At 45.6% G+C, this 20,780-nt stretch overlaps 1 protein-coding gene across 2 annotated transcripts; it reads left to right on the forward strand.

The window, feature by feature from the left end:
- The first annotated feature begins 107 nt into the window (after window positions 1-107).
- Window positions 108-17,686, forward strand: WEE2 (WEE2 oocyte meiosis inhibiting kinase). 2 transcript variants are annotated; one of them, XM_066319708.1, is made up of 17 exons: window positions 108-143; window positions 570-941; window positions 3,625-3,824; window positions 4,359-4,407; window positions 5,971-6,143; window positions 6,774-6,895; window positions 8,132-8,278; window positions 9,076-9,177; window positions 9,505-9,590; window positions 10,455-10,625; window positions 10,711-10,853; window positions 13,212-13,248; window positions 14,088-14,148; window positions 15,038-15,178; window positions 15,801-15,888; window positions 16,396-16,484; window positions 17,521-17,686. In XM_066319708.1, exons 2-17 carry the CDS (start codon window positions 609-611, stop codon window positions 17,565-17,567), a joined length of 1,989 nt encoding a protein of 662 aa, XP_066175805.1. In that variant the 5' UTR covers window positions 108-143; window positions 570-608; the 3' UTR covers window positions 17,568-17,686. The 2 variants fall into 2 exon arrangements, with proteins under 2 accessions (XP_066175805.1, XP_066175806.1); XM_066319709.1 differs by lacking the exons at window positions 13,212-13,248; window positions 14,088-14,148; window positions 15,038-15,178; ... (1 more) ...; window positions 16,396-16,484; window positions 17,521-17,686 and adding an exon at window positions 11,776-12,894.
- Window positions 17,687-20,780: the final 3,094 nt, after the last annotated feature.

A 20,780-nucleotide genomic window follows, 5' to 3' on the forward strand; every position in this document is an offset into this window, starting at 1 on the left:
CAGTGAACAGGTGCTGCCAAGCTCCAGATGTTTCCTATTAGCATTGGCTCAGGTGTGGGGTGGTTATAAATGGTCCAGGGCAGGAGCAAGGCTGTCTGTGGGGTATCTGGTGTCTCCTTGGGGCACCCTCTGCTTTTACAGCTGTATGTAGCATGGATTTTTTTTTCCTCTTCTGGTTGAGAAATTTAATGTAGAACAGAGGGAGTGGAGGCTATGTGTTTTATTCTTTGGGATGTTTCCTTGTGTGATGAGAGTAGTGGATGGAAGAATTCTCTTGGAAGCTTACTGGGAAAGGCAGTGGCTTCTGAGTTGTATCTAACTTATGACAATAAGGCGAAAAGCAGAATCTGTTGTTACATGGGCAGTAGCTGTATGCTTCTGTATGTGGTTATTCTGGGGTGCTCTTCATTAACCAGTGCTGTCTAATTACACTGATGGATGACCAAGGCTCCTGTGTACATGGGATTGAGGAGTGTGGTCAGCGGAACTGATGCCATTGATGAAGAAAGGAAGAAGATAGTTTATCTGTAAATAATGCTGTCTTTCCCTCTATCCCTCTAACAAAACAGGCCAGTATCAGCTCCACCTGCTCCGTTTCATGTGGTAACATGGATGACTGGGACAACAACAATGAATTCATTCAGCGACTGGACTTTTCCAGTTGTGGTGAAGAGAGTGAAGACAGAAGTGTGAATGAGGAGGATTCCCTGAGCTTGAGCCCCCCTAGAAGCTCAGAGTTCCAGAAATGGCAAGAGAGCAGCCCACTGCCAACAACCCCTCAGAGGAAGCTTAGTGAGATTTTCCTGAGCAAGACAAAAGCCTGGATGAGTCCCACCCTGACGTCTTCCCCATCTGTGAGCAAGAGCTGGAGTAAGCCTGAGACACCTCTGCACATCACCTGGAAAAAGCTGCAGCTCTGTGACAGCCCACACACTCCTAAGGTAATGGCAGGTCTGCAGCACCTCTGTAGAAGATAAATGTATTTCCCTTCAAGAGGCTTGTTGTTTGAGGGGAACTTGGAGATAGGCAGCTGCACATGCTGCTCTGTTCAGCCATTTCTGAATGCAAGTGGGTTTTGTCTTGAGAATTGGAAATGGTGTTATGGCTGGGATGTGTACTTTGCCTGGCAAGTGCAATCAGCTCCAACCAGCTTGTTGTCTGGTGCCACAGTTTGTCCTTTTGTGTGAAACAGTTGCTCAGTGAATCTGAGGAAAGCAGGGCTTTGTTCTCAGGGTAGCAAATCTCTTATGGAAGAGGTAGCAAACCAGTGTGTGCTTGTGGAGGGAAGCTAGCCTCTCTTCACCTGTGTCACTATCCTAAAATGCAGCTTAGCTACTGAGCCAGTTTCTTGGGAGAATGAGCCCAGGCCCTGTTTTATGTGTAACTTCTTGGAGAGAGTGTAATACAGCTGCTTTTTGTCTTGAGTAAGCACAGGTGGAGGCTTGGCACCTGCTTCTCTGTTCCTAGATAATTTCTGGTGTGTGCATTGCTCCAAGCAGTCCAGACCCGCAGTGAAGCGTAGCTGTTGGTCTTCTCTCAATGTTCCTGCTCTGCTGATAGATTGTTTTCTCCTTTGCTGAAGTGGTGCGCAGAAGATCAGTCCTTTAATGTTTCTGAGCTAGGATTTGACTTCTGTTCTCATCCAAAAACCTGATTATGGGGAGAGAAGGATGATCCTCTGGCCTTATATGATTGACTGTGTGTAAGATTTACTGAGGAATGGCCTGCCACTCTCTAGGGGAAAGCAGTCTAAAGGGCATTAGTCCAAAAATTTCCAGTAGTGACCCTTTATAAGAAATCTCCCTAAACCTCACCTTAACATAGGTGAGAATCTGTCCTTGCTTTGGATGGAGTTTTCTCCTAGTAACTGGTACTGCACTGTGATTTTGGGCTTAAGGACAGTGTTGCTAAAACATGGTTGTTGCTACTGGTGTTTACCCCAAGTCAAGGAGTTTTCAGTTTCCCATGTTCTGCTAGTGAGCAGGAGCACCAGCAGCTGTGTGGCTCCACAGCCAGGACAGCTGCCAGGAACAAACCAGAGGAATGTTCGTACCACAGAATGTCATGCCCAACATATAAACAGAAGGAAATTAGCCAGGAGGGGCTGATTAGGGCCCAGGGATGGGCTGGACATCAGTCAGCAGGTGGTGAATCACTTGTCTGTCTTGGGTTTTGTTTGTTGTTGTCTCTTTTAAGAGCAATAATAATTGTTAATTTAATTGTTATTAAACAATAATTAAATTGTCATTTTCTTAACCCACAGGTTTTACCTGTGTTTCCCTGTTTCTGCTCCCCGTCCCACTGGGGAAGGCATTGCAATTGTGAGCAAAGGGTTCACAAGCAGATGGCTTAGTTGCTGGCTGGGGTTAAACCATGATACAAGTCTATAAAAACCTTTACCAGACCAGATGGGCTGCAGGTAGTGAAGGCTGCTTTCAGGGTGTGCATTGTGTAGATAATGTTGGCTGGATGATTCAAAACATGCTGCTTGTAGTTCATCATGTTGTAGCCAACAAGCAGCAATTGCATGAAATCAACAATTTCTTTTCATTCCTCTCCTGGTTGATAAAGGTCTTGTTTTCCAAGCATGCTGCAAAAGATGGGCTCCAAAGGGCCTAAATCTGCTTGTAGCCAAAGCTGGGAGCATTTGCCTTAGAACATTGAAAGTGATAGAAAGGATGAGAGAGCAGAGCCCTGCCTAAAACTGCAGAGCCACCGGATGTGAGTGGAGATGTGGCTCCAGGATCACGATAGTGAGACCACTGTGGGGTTGGAAAGATATAAGACTACCTTGATCTTCAACAGGGAGACTGTGTTCTTAAAAAGCTTTTAAGAAAGCATGATGTTAAATAATCCTTTAGACCTTATACCACCCTCTTGAAGCTGAAACAAGTAAAAACTAAACATATTTTTTTAAAAGCTGATGGTTACTGAAGGATTCAAATCAGAGTGAGTAGATTTTTGTCTTCAGCTCAAGACTGGTGTCTGTGCTTTCCATTGCCCAAGGTTCTGGACTAGTGCGTGAAACACAATGGCCTGTGTTCTGGGGCAGGGTGAACTATAGAAGATCCAGAGGTTCTTTCTGAATCTCTGGTTTCCATTCATGAGGAGAAATGGGTTCTTTTTGCTTTGCTACTAGCCATATAAAGAAATATTTCTAGCATCTTCCCCTATCCTAATGCTGCTTAGTGCTGGGAAACTTGGGTGGTGCTCTAGCTCATCTCCTGACAAACCTGTCCTGACCAAACTGAGGCAACAGTCCATGCCTGGCAGAACTAGGTCTTCCATGTTAATGCAACATATGATGCAATTTCTACCTCTCTGTAGGAGGGAAAGGGGAGCAGCTGGCTCCTTTTGAGGGCTGTGCTTGCCAAAATGGCCCTGCAGGCCTCACCCAAGTGAGCAGGGAATAGAATATGAAAGGGCTTAACAAAGAATGAATTGCTTTGTGGAAAATGAAAACTGTGGGGACTAAACTAGGGACACAGGGATTTCATGATTCAGCTATTCCAAGGAAGGGAGTGGAGTTCTTAATTTACAAGAGAAGAATAATTTTATTCTGAAACAGCGGCAACAACAAAAAATTCCTAGTTTATTTGCCACTTTTTTTTCCTCTCAATACAGAGCCTGTTATCAAAGACAGCTTTCCCTTCATCTGCAACAAAGGTCCCATCCAAAGGCTTCCGACACCTGAGATTTACTCCTCGTGCTGACTCTGATGACTCTTCCCAAGCTTCTCTTGTCAACATTAATCCCTTTACACCAGAGTCCTACCGACAAATGCTCTTTCATCCTAATGGCAAACGGAAGGCCAGAGGAGAGCTGTAAGTGAGCTGTGCTTAGCAGCAGACTGAAATCAGGCTGTTGGAAGGAGATAAGTAATGGAGATGTTCATTATCTGCAGTTATTTGCTAACAATGAATCATCTACTTCTGTAGTGTTCATTGGTGTAGAGTAAATGTTAGCAGACGTCTAAAGGTAACAAATATAAATAAAAACCAATCATTGCCTTTGTTCAGGAAGGTAAGTAGGGGATCAGCAGCTCTCTTTAGTGCTATGTTACAGCTTCACCAGTGACAAGGAGGCCAGGACAATGATTCCTCTGGACAATGCCACTCTGTCTTACAGGCAGTACTGACATTGCTTTGTGGAGGTCTTCTAAATGGAAACAAGGAATTCCTAACCTGGGACTGCAGTCTTTAAGACCTCAGCTAAAAGCTTGTTTATCAATGCTACATAGTACATGATTAGGCTGTGAAGCAAGATTTGGAGGTTGTTTGAAAGATGTTTTAATTTAAAATCCAGTTGGATTGCTGCATTAAAATTGTACACCAAACTTTGCTGATCTTCTGTTACAGGGATGATCCTCATCCAGGAAGCCAGATTAAACAAGAGATATCTACAAAGGTGAGTGTTGCTACATTTTCCTCCCAGAGTGGGTGTTTGTAGAAGCTTGGTGTTTGATGGAATTTATTCTGTTATTGGAGTATAAACCGTGGCATTGTGCCAGAGGATTAATACCTATGACGGAAAAGGTCTAAGCTGACTGTTTTGTTAACATTTGTTCGAGATGACAAACTCGGAAAAGATGGAATTTTTCTTTGTAGCTGTGCAATAGCCAGGCTCATGGAAGGATAACGGTACCCTCTAGCCGAGGAGACTGGGATTGCAGGCAAATGGTCTCCATGGAAAAACTACACCTGCAGAGCGAATCTGCTACCAGGCAACATCCAGGGCTGCCACAATTATTGTTTTACCTACAAGAAAGCCTCAAGTAACTTGTGAATTACTGAACTATTATTCTGCTTGAGTGCTAATGAGATTGAGTATGTAATATAGGTATAAAATAGTGTACTAGGAGGTATTTTTACTGCCAAGCTTTTTAAGATAGTGTAAAATATAGCTGCCTTACGCACTGCAACCTGTTGGGAAGGGCTGCTGTTTCATGTGAGCCGCATTTTACTGGCTGTGAGGACCAACTCCTACCTCCTCTGTAAGCTCATGTACCATAAACTACATTACAGCAGCGGTTTCTGTGGAAACCACACTGCAACATGAGCTGCTGTTGCTGTAAGGGATGCAGGAGGATGGAGAAAAATCACTTAGTCCACTCCTGTTGTTCACTTCATGCTCCAGTGTTCATCTCTTCTTTGCTTATTTTCCCTGCCAGTAGGCATTACTCTACCAGCAGTACCAGCAGCTCCTAGGTCCCTAGTGGCCATTATTGTAGCAATATTTATGTTCCAACTGTTCTGCCAGCTTTCAACCCTTTGTGGAAAAGTGTCTCCGGGTGAGATATCAGTGGGAATACAAACAAATACACTGAGACCAGCTAATCTGCCATTAGCCAACAGCTGGTGCTTTGAACCTGGGGAGCCTGAACTGATGCAGAATGCCCTTGGCTGCAGGCAACCTTTACCTTTGCCAGGGTCAAGTGGCTCTTGCATAGCTGGGGTCACAGGAAGCCAACACCTCAAGCTCCTCTCCTGAGCTCAAAATAGGCAATAGATGTAAGGTCTTCTCAAGTCTTGTCTTTAGGCCAGTACACTGTTGTTGCTCACTGTTCATCCCTGACTGACTCCATCAGCTGTGGGTCTAGGAAATGGTCTGGGATGTCATGGCAGTAACCCAAGGAGGCTTAGGCAAATACAGCCAACTAGACTAAATTTCTCCTTAAGTACAATTTCTACCTCTGTGGCTGACAAGTCCTGCTTTTATGAAACCAACCAAACAGCCGTGCAACTTGGCCCAACCAGGAAAGGTGGCTTTTAACTGGTCAGAAAAAACACAAGTGAAAGGTGATTTCAGTAACTGGCCACACACCTGTACATATGCCTGGATGAACATCCAGAATGGGAGAGGGAGCAATGTGGGTGCTCAGTGACAGCAGGAGTTACACACCTCTAAAACAATGACAGCTGTTAGGTCTTTCAACTCCTATTTGTCTTTGCTGGTTTTGTGACTTTGCAGAGAAACACTCTGAAAGCAAGCAATATGGTTTCCCGGTACAAGAAGGAGTTCCTGGAACTAGAGAAAATTGGTGTGGGGGAATTTGGCTCTGTCTACAAGTGCATCAAACGCCTGGATGGATGTGTTTATGCCATCAAACGCTCCAAAAGGCCCCTGGCAGGATCCTCGGATGAGTGAGTGTGCTTGCTGAAAACTGCCAGTGGAAATGATGGGCATGTTCTTGAGAGGTGTGATGGGAAGGAGGGAGTGTGGATTTAAAGGTATCTGATGGGTGGCATGAGCAAAAATTGGCTGCTGCTGTGCTTCCAAGTAACAGCTGGGGAGAGTGGGGGAAGATACCACTATACAACTACTGGCTATAAATGTCTAGGGAGGGAAGAAGTCACATGCACTGCAAAGTGAGAGGATGACATACCTGAACACTTTGGGTCCATGCATAGTTTCTTTACAATGACTGTTGAGAAGTTTATTTGACAGCCATACAGCTATCCCTGCCTTGCTGTATGGCCAGTGCTACTCTTATCTGTATTGCCCAGCTTGTAGCGTCCTGTATGCTAAAGCAAAGTCTTTGAAGCTGCTGCTGCCGCCTTCACCTCTTTAACAAAAGACTTGCTCGGCAATTATTTTCTGTAACAGCCGCTCAGGGCATTTGAGCAAGGGCAGGTTTTACTTCAGCAGCTGTGAGAGCTAGTCAGTCTGTCAAAACCTGAGAGAAAGGGGGAACAGAGGGGTTCAGGACTTTCAGGCTGCAAACCAGCAGCCTCTGGCAGCCTGTCACCTCTGCTGTGTGTGTCCCTCCCCAGGCAGCTGGCCCTGCGCGAGGTTTATGCTCACGCTGTCCTGGGGCACCACCCCCACGTCGTGCGCTACTACTCAGCCTGGGCGGAGGACGATCACATGATTATCCAGAATGAGCACTGCAATGGTAAGAGCTGGACAGCGTTCAAGGCCGAGCCCTCAGCATGGGCAAAGCTGCCTTCTTTTGTGTTTAAATGTGAGATATTTTGGCTCAGAAGAAAGCAAACTGCTCTGGGGTTGCATTCTGTGGAGAATCCAGTAAGGCATAGAATAGCACCACTAATAGCTTCATCTAAATAATGGTCTAGAAGCAGTGAATACCTTCGTATTTCTGGGATTTGAAAACTGTTTCTCTGTTTTGCCTGGCCTGGAAAAGCATTCCCCGTTCTGATGCTTAGAGTTGTGCTGGGACTGTCCAGGTAACAGCTGATATGAATGACTCAGGAGCTGCTGACTTAAGGGCCATGTATCTTGGCAAGCACCTCCTCTTAGTGGAGATGGGTTGAAATGAAGGCACCTTGCATCCTGAGTAGAAGGAAGGAGTTGACAGCTGTGGAGGAATGGAGCAAATGATGAGGCAAAATATAAATGGGGTGCTGCAGGCAGGGTGGTAAACTCCTACTTGAGTTTGCCTTTGGCAATACCACTGCTTGAGAGAAATTGGAAAAGATACCTTTAACTACCAAAGCTGCTGAAGGCACATATGTAATGTTCATCTTTTGACTGCACCTCTAGTCCTGGGGTTCAATGAAGAGTGGTGACAGCTGTTTGGAGTATTGCTTTCAAATCTGGTGGAGGCAACCATGAAATGTAGTGCTCATTGCTGCAGGATTGATGTATTGCTTGCGTTCTGGTGGCTGAACGTCTGAGACTTGGAGAGGTGATGAAAAGTAAGCTGATTTAGACAGAGGCAACATTTTCTAGCTCTGAGATATGTGGTGCATCTCAATGGAGACCTGCAAAACTGTGTTGAATGTTAATGCTTTTCAGTCAAAAATCTGCTAGTGTGAACTTAATTTCCTCGTTCCACATTCCTATACATGCTTTCTGCATCTAAGCACAGCAGAAGCAATTTTTGTTCTTCCCTTGCAGCAACACTAGCATCACTAACAGGTCAGCCCTCCTGGTAGGCTGGAGGTAGAACTGCAGTTCATCCTTGTCCAGCAGGAGGCTGAGTATTCCAGGGCAGTGGAAAGGCTGGAGCCAAAAGGTGATGGCCGAGTGTGCTCACTAGAGCACACAGAGCTGGTGTGATTGGGGTTTGTCACTAGCCACCCTCCAAGTGTTCTGGGCAGCTAAGGTATTTCTAACATGCTGTTCCATAAAACCTCTGTCAGGTCTCAGACTGACTCTTTTCCCCTAGGTGGGAGCCTCCAAGATGTGCTGCTGGAAAATGCAAAGCTTGGGCAGTATTTCCCAGAAGGAGAGTTGAAGGAAATATTGCTGCAAGTCTCCATGGGACTAAAATACATCCACAACTCTGGTCTTGTGCACCTGGATATCAAACCTAGTAAGTGTAGTGCCCTCCTCCTTTGTGGAGGGTTTTCCTAGTGACCCCTCAGGGGTTAGGACCTGTGACAAATCCTTCTGAGTGGACTGACTGTAGTGCTTCAAGGAGAAGAGGACCTTGCCCTTATCTTGTGAATGGTGTTTTTTGTGGGGTTTTTTTTTGGTGTGTTTTTTTTTTTTTTTTTTTTTTAATTTTTTATTTTGATTTGTGCCGCTACTGCTGCTCTAAAACTAAGCCTTCTTTGATAGTTGGCAGCATTTTTCTCCTGTCTCATGACCTTTGTAATCCTGGCTCATGGGAATCACCTGTATCCTGGTGGAGCAAGTAGGGCTGCCAGGGAAGATGGGCACTTCCTTATTTACTGCTGTCTTGCACAACACTCGGCTTTTGTGTGTGTACCTACCTTGAGGGATTAAGTTCCTGCAGAAATAGTAACAAGGTTTCCTCTCTGCAGCTCAGGATGGTCACCTCCAGGGAAATGCTCCCCCTCTGTCACATAGTTAATGTTTTTAGAATGGAGCTCCTTTTTACCGCTGAATTTATGCTCGTAATTTAGAGGGCAGAGGGAGGGGAAAGTTGATTTCACAGAGATATTTTATGCACAAGACCCAACTGTCTTATGCCAGCTGTGTGGCTGAATGTGAGCTGGGCAGAAAGCTGACTACTGGGTGGGAAGTATGTGCATACTTTCTCTGGCTGCAAAGCTTAACTACTTTGACAGGTGGGATTTTTACAGTTGTCAGGCTGCTGCAGCCTGACTACTGATATCACCTTATTGCTAAACTTCTGTCTTGCAGGTAATATCTTCATCTGTCACAAGCTGGCAGTTTCAGGCCCTGCTGGGCAGGAGGAGAGTGACAGTGAAGATGAATCCTCTCCTGGTGTGGTGTATAAGATTGGTAGGTTTTAGCCTACTTTACAGCTGGCCTAAGATTAGGGCTGTCCATTACCGCCTGAGACTGCTGTGTCCTGCAGCTGAAGAGACTTGCACACAAAACTGATAGGATAGTCATGAATGCCCCAATTACTCACCAGAATTAATTCCTCTATGAAGATGAGCCACAGAATATTCATGTGCTTGTTTCCAAGTGCAGATTCCTGGGTTAGGAGCAGGCTTGCTCTCCTACTCAGTATTTCTTTGTTGGTGCCTATAAAATGTAAGCTTTTATTGGAGAATGACTTCAGTTTTCTTCATTGTATTTCAGCTATTTTTTTCTTTGTCTTAGGTGACCTTGGACATGTGACATCAATAACAAACCCTCAGGTGGAGGAAGGAGACAGGCGTTTTTTGGCCAATGAGATTTTGCAAGAGGTACAACTGCTAGAGCAAGCCAGTGGGGAGAAAGGGGTGGGAAAGCAAGTGGGGAGAGATCAACTGTAGGGTAACTTGTTCCTCACCTTATCTCCTCTTCCTTCTGTCTGGTCTGGCTGTGAAATCTGTGAAATTAGCACTTTATCATGAGCAATAGTGGTGTGGGTCTTATCATGTTAATACTTACTTCACATGTAAATATTTCATAAGTAGCTATCATTGGCTTATTGCAACTCTTCCCCTTGAGGGTTCAGTGAGACAAAACCTTTATCCGTTTGAAGACATTTGATTTGCATATCCAGCTGAGATTAGACTACTGGATGTGGTTATTGAGGAATATATTTACCCAGACAGGTGCCTTGTAAAACACAGAACAAATAGTGGCAAGAGGTGGGAGGCACAACACACCTCTTAAACTGACTGCAGTTCTGTCATCACGTGAAAAGGGAATCAGTATTGAACAAGCCTCCTGGATGTGCTATTCAGTTCAGGTGTTTAGGTGACAGTATCTGTGCTGCAAGTGGATTTAGGAACTGTTAGGCCTATGTATCAGCGCAGCCTTCAGTTTTGAGCTGGCCGTGGGTAGCTTTGTGCCTCGTGGTGAAGGCTGGAGGTACACGTGTTAGGCCATCCTCTGGAGTTACTGCAGTGATCCCAACGTGGCCTGCAAGGTCCAACATGCTGTTGGTTAGTGGTACTGCCTGCTGCCAATCTTTTTTTTCCTGAAGAGATGAAAACAGCTCACTGAGGTGGTGCCGTATACACACCCTTGTTTAGCTGTTTCTTTTTGAGCTCATAGCCCAGCTCACCTTTGCTTAGTGTAGCAAGATGTTCCTTTCTAACACGTCTGCCTTCTCTCTGCAGCAATACTGCTACTTGCCCAAGGCAGACATCTTTGCCCTGGCACTCACGGTGGCTCTGGCAGCTGGGGCAGCGCCGCTGCCTCACAACGGGGCCATGTGGCACCACATCCGTAAAGGCAACATCCCACCCATCCCCCAGAAGCTTCCCCACTGCTTTCTTGAGCTCCTTAAGGTGAGGAAGCAGTCTGAACAGGATTGTGGCTTTTGCAGCTGGCACGTGATGGGAGTGTTAAACTCTGAACTCCTTTGCCTTCTAGCTCATGATCCACCCGGATCCAGCGCAGAGGCCTTCTGCCACAGCTCTCACCAAACACCCCTTTCTCCGTCCTTCGTGTGGTAAAGCTGTGCAGCTCCAGGAGCAGCTAAACGTGGAGAAATGCAAGACTGCCATGCTGGAAAGGTAGGGCTGGCTTGGGCATGAAGGGGAGAAGGCATGGGCACAACAATGCTGGTCACCAGCTTCGGAGGGAGGGTGGCAGTGCTGGGAGAATGCACGTGCAGATATCCCTGGTCAGCCCCTCTGCGTGGAGCTGGGGGCATGATGGGGATTTAAACAGGGACTTGCAGTGCCCAGGCAGCAGTTGTGCTTCAGCTCTTGCTTGGAGGAGCTGCTGGCTCAATTGCAACAGTGAACTTGTGAGCTTCTTGCAACCACTGGTGATGCCAAATGCTGTTCCAACCTGCAGGGAGTGGGCAGATGAGGAATTGATAATGTGCTGAGATAGTTCTCTTCCTTCTGTGCTTAGCCCACTATCAGGTGGTGGCAGATATCCTTTTTTCCCTTGCTGTTGGCAGTACTGTTTTGAAGCGCTGGGATCTAAGAACTGCCCCACAACCTCTCTAAGCGCAGTAGTCAGCTGAGGAGTAGGTTTTCTGTGTAGACAGAAGAGTGAATGCTCTGGAAGAACAGCAAATATTAAGGAAAAAAGGAACTGGAAGAGAAGCATATGCCTTTTTTAGGTTATTTGTGCTGCATGAGATGACATTGATCTAAGTTAAACCATTATCAGGTACCTGAAACAATGGGAGAAAAACTGAGCTAGGGGTTCCTCATTCTGGTGCCAGCGTGTTGCTGACCTGATACATAGTTTTCTTCTGGTAACTCTTCAGAGTTCATACCTTTTCAAGCAGAAACTCTAGAGACAGCTACAGTAAGCTTAATGTTACTCTCTGGGCCAAGAAGTTGCCCCCTTCCAGCAGTGCTGAAGTATTACAGTAACCCTCTTGTGCAAGATTGTTCATAGTTTGCTTCTGTAGCTGATGGGGATTCATGCATGACATGGTTTTCTTTCTTTCTTCTTCCTTCCATCTCCCCCCTGCAGGGAACTTAAAGCAGCTCGCCTTGCCCAGACTCTCATGAAGGACCAAGCCTTAGGAAGTGCCAAGTTACAAGAGTCTGAAACCTCTTCTAAGCAGAAGAGCAAGCGTCTGGTGGGAGGGAAGAGCTGTCGCTCGTTTAGCTTTACTCTGGGTTACTGAATTTGTGTTGTCCAAAGACTGTTTAATGGCCCTGTGAAAGCAGAGGGTCTGCACAGACCAATGCCCCATATTGTCTCCCTGTCATTTTTTTATTGGGTTTTTTTTGTTCCCCTGTTAATTATGATGAGATGTTGGCTGAGAAAAGAATGACTGGCTTATAAGTGCTGGATCATGTGATTTAAGGTTGTCCTCAGTCTTTTACCTGTCTAATTTCTTGTCTAACTGGCCTAGCTATAGACTCAGTGCAACTCTGCCATGATGAAAGGATGATGGTTTTTTTACTCACTTCCCTCTTTCTTGAGTTGGGCCCTGTTACTGGTGATTTTGTGGTCTTAACACTTGGGCTGACTATATCTTTGGAGGGGTGATAATGACTGTACAGGGGGACAGCATCTACAGCTGGCCCCTTCTAGGAACAAGTAGGCAGAGACTATGGCAGCCAGTTTCAGCTACACATCAGAGCCAGGCCAGTTACACAGCGCTCCTGGGGGGCTTGGGAAGCAGCTGGAGTGGTGTTTCACTGAGGGGGAACACAGAGTAAGAGGAAATAGCTCAAGTTGAGGAATGGGAGATGAAGAAAAACATTATTTTGGATTTCAGCAACAAAACTTTTGCAACTGCTCTAACAGACTAGTTAATCTCTGATGCCTGACTTGTTTTCTGTCAGTCGGGGAGGACTCCTTGTTTGTGTAGGGGAGACAACTGCAGTGTGTTGGTAGCTGGGTCTGTCTGCACCTGTTTTCCCTGCAGAATCTCGCATGTGGTGCAGCTGCCTGTCTGTGAACTGCAGCCTTTCAGCAAAAATGAGGGCAATTAGAAAGGGTTTTTTTAGCTTTCTGGAGTTGCCCATGTTAATGTTGGTATGTATTTCATATCTGAGGTCTCACAAACGCTTCCCCCTCTCCCCGCTAAATCTAACTTTGGGAGTCCTCGTCGCTGGTTTGTGTTGGTCGGGCAGAGCGGCGTACTGTTCTGAGGGAGAACTCGGTACCTCGGTTATTCCCAGGTTTGACTGGTTTATGGTGTTGCACATGCTGGCTTTTAACTGTTAGATCCCATGGATTGGTGCGAATAAAGGTTTTATCATTTTTTTAAACCGATGACGGCGTGATGGACTTTTGTTGGTTGTCTCCGGGGCCGTGTTTCCGCCCGGAGCCTCCCGCCGTCCCTTTCCTGTTCCGGCCGCAGCGCGGCGGAGGCGCGGAGGGCGCGGGGTCGGGCGGCGGGGCCGGGCCGCGGCTCCCTGGGCGCTGCTTCAGCCCTGCTCTTCCCTCCGCAGGCTCGGCGGCAGCATGTGGCGGCGACCGGCGTGGCAGGTAGGGCCCGGCGGGGAAGGGGCGGCGGGGCAGCGGCAGCTCCGGCCCCTGCGCCCCGCCGAGAGGCCGGCGGCGGCTCCCCGGGAAGGGAAGGGCGGACGGGGCGCCCCGAGCCCGCGCCCGGCCGTGCCCGCTGGACGGGGCCTCGGCGCCGGCTCTGCCCTTGGGGGGAAAGTCTGAGCTCTCTCACCGGCCTGGACCACGTGTTACGGGAAAGGAGCCTTTTTTCCAATTCCTGCGCATGGACCTCTAGCAGAAGTGTTTCTGGAGTTTTATTTCCTTGTAGGATGGTCTATGTGCTGGAATAATGGCAGTTCCTTTACTGCTTTCCCACTTGCAGTACGAAGAGTTTTGTGTCCTAGATTTGCCAGGGGAACAAGGGTGTCAGTGCATCCACTGCTCATTCCAGTGGATGGATGTAGTTTCTGGGCACACCTAGTTAATCTCTGAAGTGGAGCAGAACTATCGGACCTGTTTCTAAAGACTAAAGCTCAAACAGCAAAATCCACACTCGCCTACAAATCTTCTCCTCTCCTATTTATGTATTGCAGAAAACCAGTAGTTACTGCGTGTCCCAGAAATAATTGCTGGGGGGTGGTGTGCCTTTGGGCCACACTTCTTTCTAGGCAGCTCTTTAACCTTGATTTAGCCAGATGTTCTTTAAATGATCTTACTAGCTTCATTTGGCTGAACAGATTTCTTTCCTCAATTCCTCCATTAATTACTTGGAAAAGAACATACTTGCAGAACCTCTGCAACTGTTCAGGAAATGAGGTCTAAAGGCCTGTGAATGCTTTTCATAGTTTTTGTCTTGGAAACTCACGTTTCTGTCCCTTCAGGTGCTACGCCAATTCGTAAGACATGACTCTGATACGGTTACTTCATTGGTACTTGAAAGATGTAAGTAACTCCTGAGATGCAATTTAGTTGTTACTCACTGTGTTTATCTCAGCCTTAGAACGTCTGAAATAGGGCAGGGAGAAGTAGCTCCTCAGTGTAGTAGCTAAGAATGTGTTTCAAGCACATGGACTCTTGAGTGGCTCCCTGTCTGGTCTCTGTCAAGTGAAGCAGCACTTTGCAGGGGGAAGGAAAAAAGCCCTGACAAGGACTACCACTTCTACAGGGCAGGTAGTTATACTTTGTCTGTGGCAGTGGTTTGGGTCTGCTTTTGGTGTGGTTTCTAACACCTGCCCTCAGGTGTCTTGTGTGCTTGTGTCTCAGACTCCTGGGTCCCTTGTGTGTGTGCTGCTGCCCCAGCAGGATTTGCTCAGCCTGCACTATTGACTTCATGTGCTCATTGTGCACAAGGGATGCTTCCCTGACCTCTTCCAGTTCTCCTTGAACATGGAGAAGGGATAGAATGTGTCTGCCTAGGCCTGGTACCTGGGTAAAAACTGACTCCCTCATTCAGAGGATGGAATGTAGTAATGCAACTTTGTTTCGAAGGTACTGCTCTGCATTGTTTTATCATCATGAAACAAATGAAAAGTCAAGATGAATAAATGCACATTATTCTTTCCATTCCATCTCTTTCACAGACACATCCATGTGTCACTTGAGACTAAAGAACCTTTGGCTTTTTAAATCATTTATTTCATAGTGATAAGGACAGTACAGCCACAATCAACCATCTGCTGTGGCCCAAAAAAGCCAAATGTTACAAGAGCTTAAAAAGTGCTTAGGAGGTACAGAAAGCTGTGATCCTTGAGGAAAGCTGCTGACTAATGGCTTGCCATGCTTAGATGCATCATAATTCACCTCTGTGTGTGTTTGGGCTCTCTTGTTTCAGCCATGAATCGTGTTCAGCTGCTTGGTCGGGTTGGACAGGACCCTATCATGAGGCAAGTGGAAGGAAAAAATCCTGTTACCATATTTTCCCTTGCAACCAATGAGATGTGGCGGACAGGAGATAGTGAAGTGGGCCAGGGAGGTGAGTCTGCATGAGCAATGTGTCCCATGTCATGGCTGCATGGCCAGCAGCACCACACCTGCCAATCTCTGGGGTGCAGGAAAGTGCCTTTGAGGTCAGCAGAGGTGCTGGTCCATTCGTGTGTCTCTTACTGATCCCCAGCAGCATAAACTGAAGAGAGATCTGCTCTCAGGAGGAGAGGAGAGTGTGTTGAGTGGGCAGTTTGTCACTGGTGGGGTTTGTCAGAGGCATAGCAGGTTCTGTACTCTTACTTGTATTTCAGGATGAGAAAAATAAAAAACAGATTATTTTCTCATTGATTCTGTCATCAGTTTGTATCTACGGATGTCTCATTCTCTAAATTCAGTGTGGAGTGTTTGAGGGGGGGGAAAAAGGGTTAATAGCATGAGCACTGTCTTCCAGAAAAAGCGATGTCTTGATTTGAACTGTGCTGTGCAAGGATTTGTTTGCACACAAATGAGTGGAACATTTATTTCTTGAGTGAAGTGGGAGATGGGATGCTAGTATACTTCTGTTTTCGAATCACTTCTCATAATTTGAGAATACCAATGTATTGAAACTAATTTCTGAGTCTTGTATCAGAGGATTTGACATCGAGCTCTGTTATGTCTATATACCTTAGGTGATATCAGTCAGAAGACAACGTGGCACAGGATCTCTGTCTTCAGACCGGGCCTCAGGGATGTCACCTATCAGTATGTGAGGAAGGGGTAAGTGAGTAACAAGTGTGGGTGAGGATTTAATACCTTAATAATGGATTACTGGAATGGTTGTGGTGACCAGGAACTGTAGTAAGACTTAGGTGCCATAAAACAAGTTAGCAGAGCTGCTACAAGCAACTGATACAAAAGCCTGGGTACTTTGAATCAGATTCTGGATTCAGCCTTTTCGTCAGGAAGTGTAGTGTTAAGACAAGGGCTCCAAGTGGAAGAGGGGAAATTTAGGTTGGATATATGGATGTAAGCCTTACTGTCAAGGTAGTGAGGCACAGGCTGCCCAGAGAAGCTGTGGATGCCCCATCCCTGGAAGTGTTCAAAGTGTCAGGCTGGATGGGGCTTTAAGCAGCCTGATCTAGGGGATGGTATTCCTGCCCATGGCCAAGGGGTTGGAACATAGGGCCTTTAGGATCCTATTTTAACCCAAACCATTCTATGATTGCAGAGTGGGAAACAGCAGTGCAGTTCTCTGACCAAAATCAAATTCCTGTTTTTTTTCAGTTCTCGAATATTTGTTGAAGGGAAGATAGATTATGGTGAATATACAGATAAGAACAATGTGAGACGACAGGCCACAACGATTATTGCAGGTAAGGAGCAAAGCACCAAGGTGCCTCTTGCCCCCTTAAAAGGGAAAGGGGCTGGAGGGGGGGGGGTGGATTTCAAGCTCTGAAATGGAGCTTGGTTTGTCTTCATCCTCAGTATCCACTCAGGGATTTTGAGAGAATGGGTAGTGTGTACCAGAAGGCTTCCTCTGGCACTGCTTTTGTGAGCACACAGAAAATGAAAGTATGCAGTTGCAAACTGTTGGTGTTATTTGCTTACGCCACAGAATGGATGAGTAGACTTGTGTCTTGGATTGACACAACAAAGAAAGCTAGGGAACTCAGCATTTTCCTTGAGCCTTTAAATAGCCTGAGCATCCTACATTTTTTGTGGATAGAGCTGCTACTGTGTTGCTTTTGAGTGAGGGGTAAATTAATTGGGTAGTAGTAGAGCAAATACTTCTGTTTTGTGAGTATGTCTAGAACTAGGACGGAGGAAAAGGAAGAAAAAACAAGGAAAAAGAACAGTCATATTCTTGGATGTTTCTGCAGCCTCTTTAAAAACTAGCAGTGGTATAAACTACTGGAAAGGTGAAGCAATTATTTTTTAATTAGTGTTCTCCTAATGGTTTCTTGTTCAAAAGGCCCAGTCTCAAGATGCTTCAGAAATTCCTTAGGCTTGATGAAGTAGGAGCTTGCTATAGTCCTGTAGACTGTTGACATGGTAGTGCAGACTGAACATGACAAAAGAGAAAGGAAATAAGCTGTAACTGATAGAGATTGTAGGCAAAGAATTAAACCGTTATTTTAAAGTGTTTCTAGTGTCTTTGTCTGTTCAGTAGTGTTTCATCAGTTTTAGCACTCTTGTTTCATAGTACGTATGATCACCTTGAACTGTCTGCTTTCAGGGGATGTAGAGAAAGAGCCCTGTATTGAACACTGTTGTTTCATGAACTATTATTCTGTTCCAAAATCTACATCTTAGCAGCTTATTTTAAAACAAATACCTGAGCTTCATGGTGTGAAGGCTTGCAACAAGGCAAAACTATGCTCAAGATGAGTTTTTTTAATTTCTTTTCAGATAATGTGATTTTTCTGAGTGATGGCTCAACAAGAGACAAGGTGTGATGTCCTTAGTGCTTGGATCCAGGCCATTTCATTCCTTTGGTTTTTCAGTGCTTTGTAATTCTGCAATCACGTATATTTCTGTAGTTTCTTTAAGAAATAAATAAAATGTTTGTAACCTAGAGAGCACTTCTGTGTGTTTTGTTTTCACATGTGCTTTCTCTCTGTTATGATCTTTTGGATTCCTTTCTTTTGTTACTTCTTAAAAGAAAAGATATCCCTGGAAGCTGTATCAATTCTTGAGCTGATAGATATGTAAATAGGAGCCACTCTTTGCATCTTCAGCTATTTTCAAACCTTCTGTCCTTGGCTGCCTTAATCTCCCTCCTGTCTTGTGGGGCCTGCTTGCCTGATCCCCTCTCACTGTTGACATCCCTTATCTGCTCTATAGGTGTCATTCCCTGTTTTCCCTTCACTAAACCAGTTGGACAGCAAGTTTAAAGCAGAGCTATTGGCGTTGACTGGTGCTCAGCTGGAGATTTGTCCAGAGCAGACCTCTTGTGCATTTTCATCTGCCCCTCTGCTGATTCTAGGTATTGTGTTTCACCAGACCCTGCTTAGGTCTTGTTTGCCGTGGTATTTGGTGTAGGATGACCCCAGCATTCCCATACCGTCCTTCGTTAGGGTGCTGTGCCCATGGTTTACCATCAGGAGGAGCTGGAGGAGCGACGGCCTCGGCTGTGCCGCTGGGGAGTTGCGTGAAAAACATTCCAGGTCCGGGATTCTTAGTGTGGGAGAGGCACTTGTTTCACTTCGTCTTGTTGTCAGAGTGAGAATTATTGTGTTATTGATAAGAAGTTGATCAGCTAAAAGGTGTTTGATTCTACTACATGAAGAAGAGAAGGTGAAGTTCCCACTGTAATAGAAAATGATGTGAACAGGGGAAAAAATATTAGAGGTGACAATTTCCTGCCTTCGGAGCTGCTGGGGTTTTGTATCTCATCTCTCTGAGCCCAATGCAAGACACATTAATAATCGCCTTTGAGCTTTTCCCCCTACAGAATTTTGGCTTTTTTTAATGCCCTGTGAACATTGTCTGTACTAACAAAAAAATTCAATTCTTTCAATTCATCATCTGTTTCTGGTCGATGTTAAAGCTCTAACAAGTATCCAAGCCCCTGTCACTGGTATACTGGGGTGTTAGATATATTTGCAAAGCCTTAGCTACATCAATGGGTTGTTATCCACAGGAGATTGTCTTTTTGACTAGAAAGTCCTGACTTCAATTCCTTTAACTACTTGTCTAATCTGAGCCTGCTATACTGCTGTGAGAATTGTGATGGTGCTCTTGCACAGTAATGATCCAAGTACAGTTTGTGCTTGGTCCACACAAACTTTTCCTGTTTGTTAAAAGCTGGGGCTTGTCTTGAGTTTTTCTGCTAGGAGGCTTTGAGCAAATGTGCTGAGTTTCTGTTGGTTCAGTGGTCACCTCGTTTGCACTCTGCTGCGGTGGTGGAGCTGATGGTTTGGAACCTGAGAACTGCCTTTCTACTCCAGACTGAACAGAAGTGACAGTAAGGATTCCCTTCACCACCAGAATGGCATGGCCAGAACTGCCAAAACTCTGCAACTGCTGAATGGCTCCTGCTAATCTCTGCCCTTGGCTCAAGTTGGAGAGCTAACACAAGATATTAGGATTAGGTGCCAGCAAGGAAAAATATTTGCTCAAGAACTTTGAGTTTTCTTGCCCTTCCAGTTCTATTTAAAGTAGCTAGTACACTTTTAAAGATTGACCTGCTACAAAGACAACAAACACTGACTTTGAGCACACACTGGAAGGCGTGTGCTCACTGTTCAGCACAGCTTGGCAGCAGGGCAGGCCTTCCCAAATGGTTCTGCTTTGCCTTAGTTACAGCAAAAATAACCAGTAGCAAAGGCTTGTTGTATGTCCATCTCTTACGACTGCTCTGCTGCTCTGGGACCAAGTTAATCTGTAACTAATTCATTTCACTTATGACAAAATCCTGGGGGAAATCAGCATTCCTGTAGCATCTGGTGTTCTAATGGACAGGTACTTGCTCTGTGGGGAAGCGGAATAGGGAGAATGGTATCACCTGAGTGAAAAACAGTGATTCCTTGTTTACAGCTAGGCAATGAGTGTTTTCCCACACTGTCCCCTGAAAAATGGCATTCTGCTTTTTCTTGTCTGTGTTAGCATCTTGTGTAAACCTGATGAGGCAAAGCCTGGCTGCTTGCAGCAACCAGGATATTTAGAAGTGTTTGATCTTAAGGAATTTATTTTACGTATTTATGAGGATAATTAGAAAATATAGGTATGGATGACTTCTTTTTAGAATGTCAGCGTGTTCACCAAGTGTTTAGAGTTTTCTGGACAGCTCTGAGGCAGAGCTATTCTGGTCTGCGAGGCAGCTCCAGTACACTCAGTTATTTCTGTCAGCCTGCTGTAAGATGTAGGGAACTCTCTTCTCCTCGGCTTGTTTTTGTGGCTGTTTCGAGGAGGACACCATGGCATTGTGCCTGTGTCACACAGCAAAGAATGCTTTCAACTTTAATTCTTATTAACCTGCAGAAATTGCTCTGTCCACAGGGATTATGAGGTATGAAAAAGAAGTAGGAGAAGATGCTTCAGCCAAAGAATTCAAGTCCCACTTCACCAAAATAGTCCTCTTGTTATCTTCTGTGAGGTTGGGGGCACTGTGTCTGTGTTCCCAAACGCAGGTCACGCTTCAGTTCAAGACCAGCAGTGCTTGTGGGGAGCTGGTGAAAGGCCTTGCAGAGGGGCAGGAATTGCAAAGGCAGGAAAGCTGAATCAGAGCTTAGGTAAGCCCCTGGGTACAACAGCAACGAAGATTCTGATAAAGGGAGCCTGTATTTCTGTCAGTGTACCAATTATGTGGGTTTAGTAACAGGCTGTCTTCAGGGCTGGCCATCCCACTTTTTTCATATGTCAGAAAAGGAGTAAGATGCCAGGATTGTGGGAAGAAAACTTTACTATTCTCAAGCTCACCTTCTATTTTTAACTCTGAAATTTCTGTGGTGGAAGCCTTTTTGCCAAGTAGTTGAGCGTGTCTGAATGTACCAACTAAGACTTGATGTCTGTTTATCTTGGCAGTGGTGAGCTTCTCAGCACAGCAGTGTGATTTAGATGTCATTTACACAAGGAATTTGCTTTGTTAGTGCATTGCTAGATACTGGGCAGTGCAAGTGAAGTCTTTGCACAGCACACAAAGAAATAACTTTCACAGGGTTTCTCCT

This window comes from Sylvia atricapilla, chromosome 5 (assembly GCF_009819655.1).
Source record: "Sylvia atricapilla isolate bSylAtr1 chromosome 5, bSylAtr1.pri, whole genome shotgun sequence".
NCBI classification, from domain to species: Eukaryota; Metazoa; Chordata; class Aves; order Passeriformes; family Sylviidae; genus Sylvia; species Sylvia atricapilla.

Coding starts and splice junctions, on each gene's coding strand:
- WEE2 (XM_066319708.1), top strand. CDS start 609: ATGGATGACTGGGACAACAACAATGAATTCATTCAGCGACTGGACTTT. Junction 3,825..4,358: donor CGGAAGGCCAGAGGAGAGCT/GTAAGTGAGCTG, acceptor CTTCTGTTACAG/GGATGATCCTCATCCAGGAA. Junction 13,249..14,087: donor GGCGGCGACCGGCGTGGCAG/GTAGGGCCCGGC, acceptor CTGTCCCTTCAG/GTGCTACGCCAATTCGTAAG.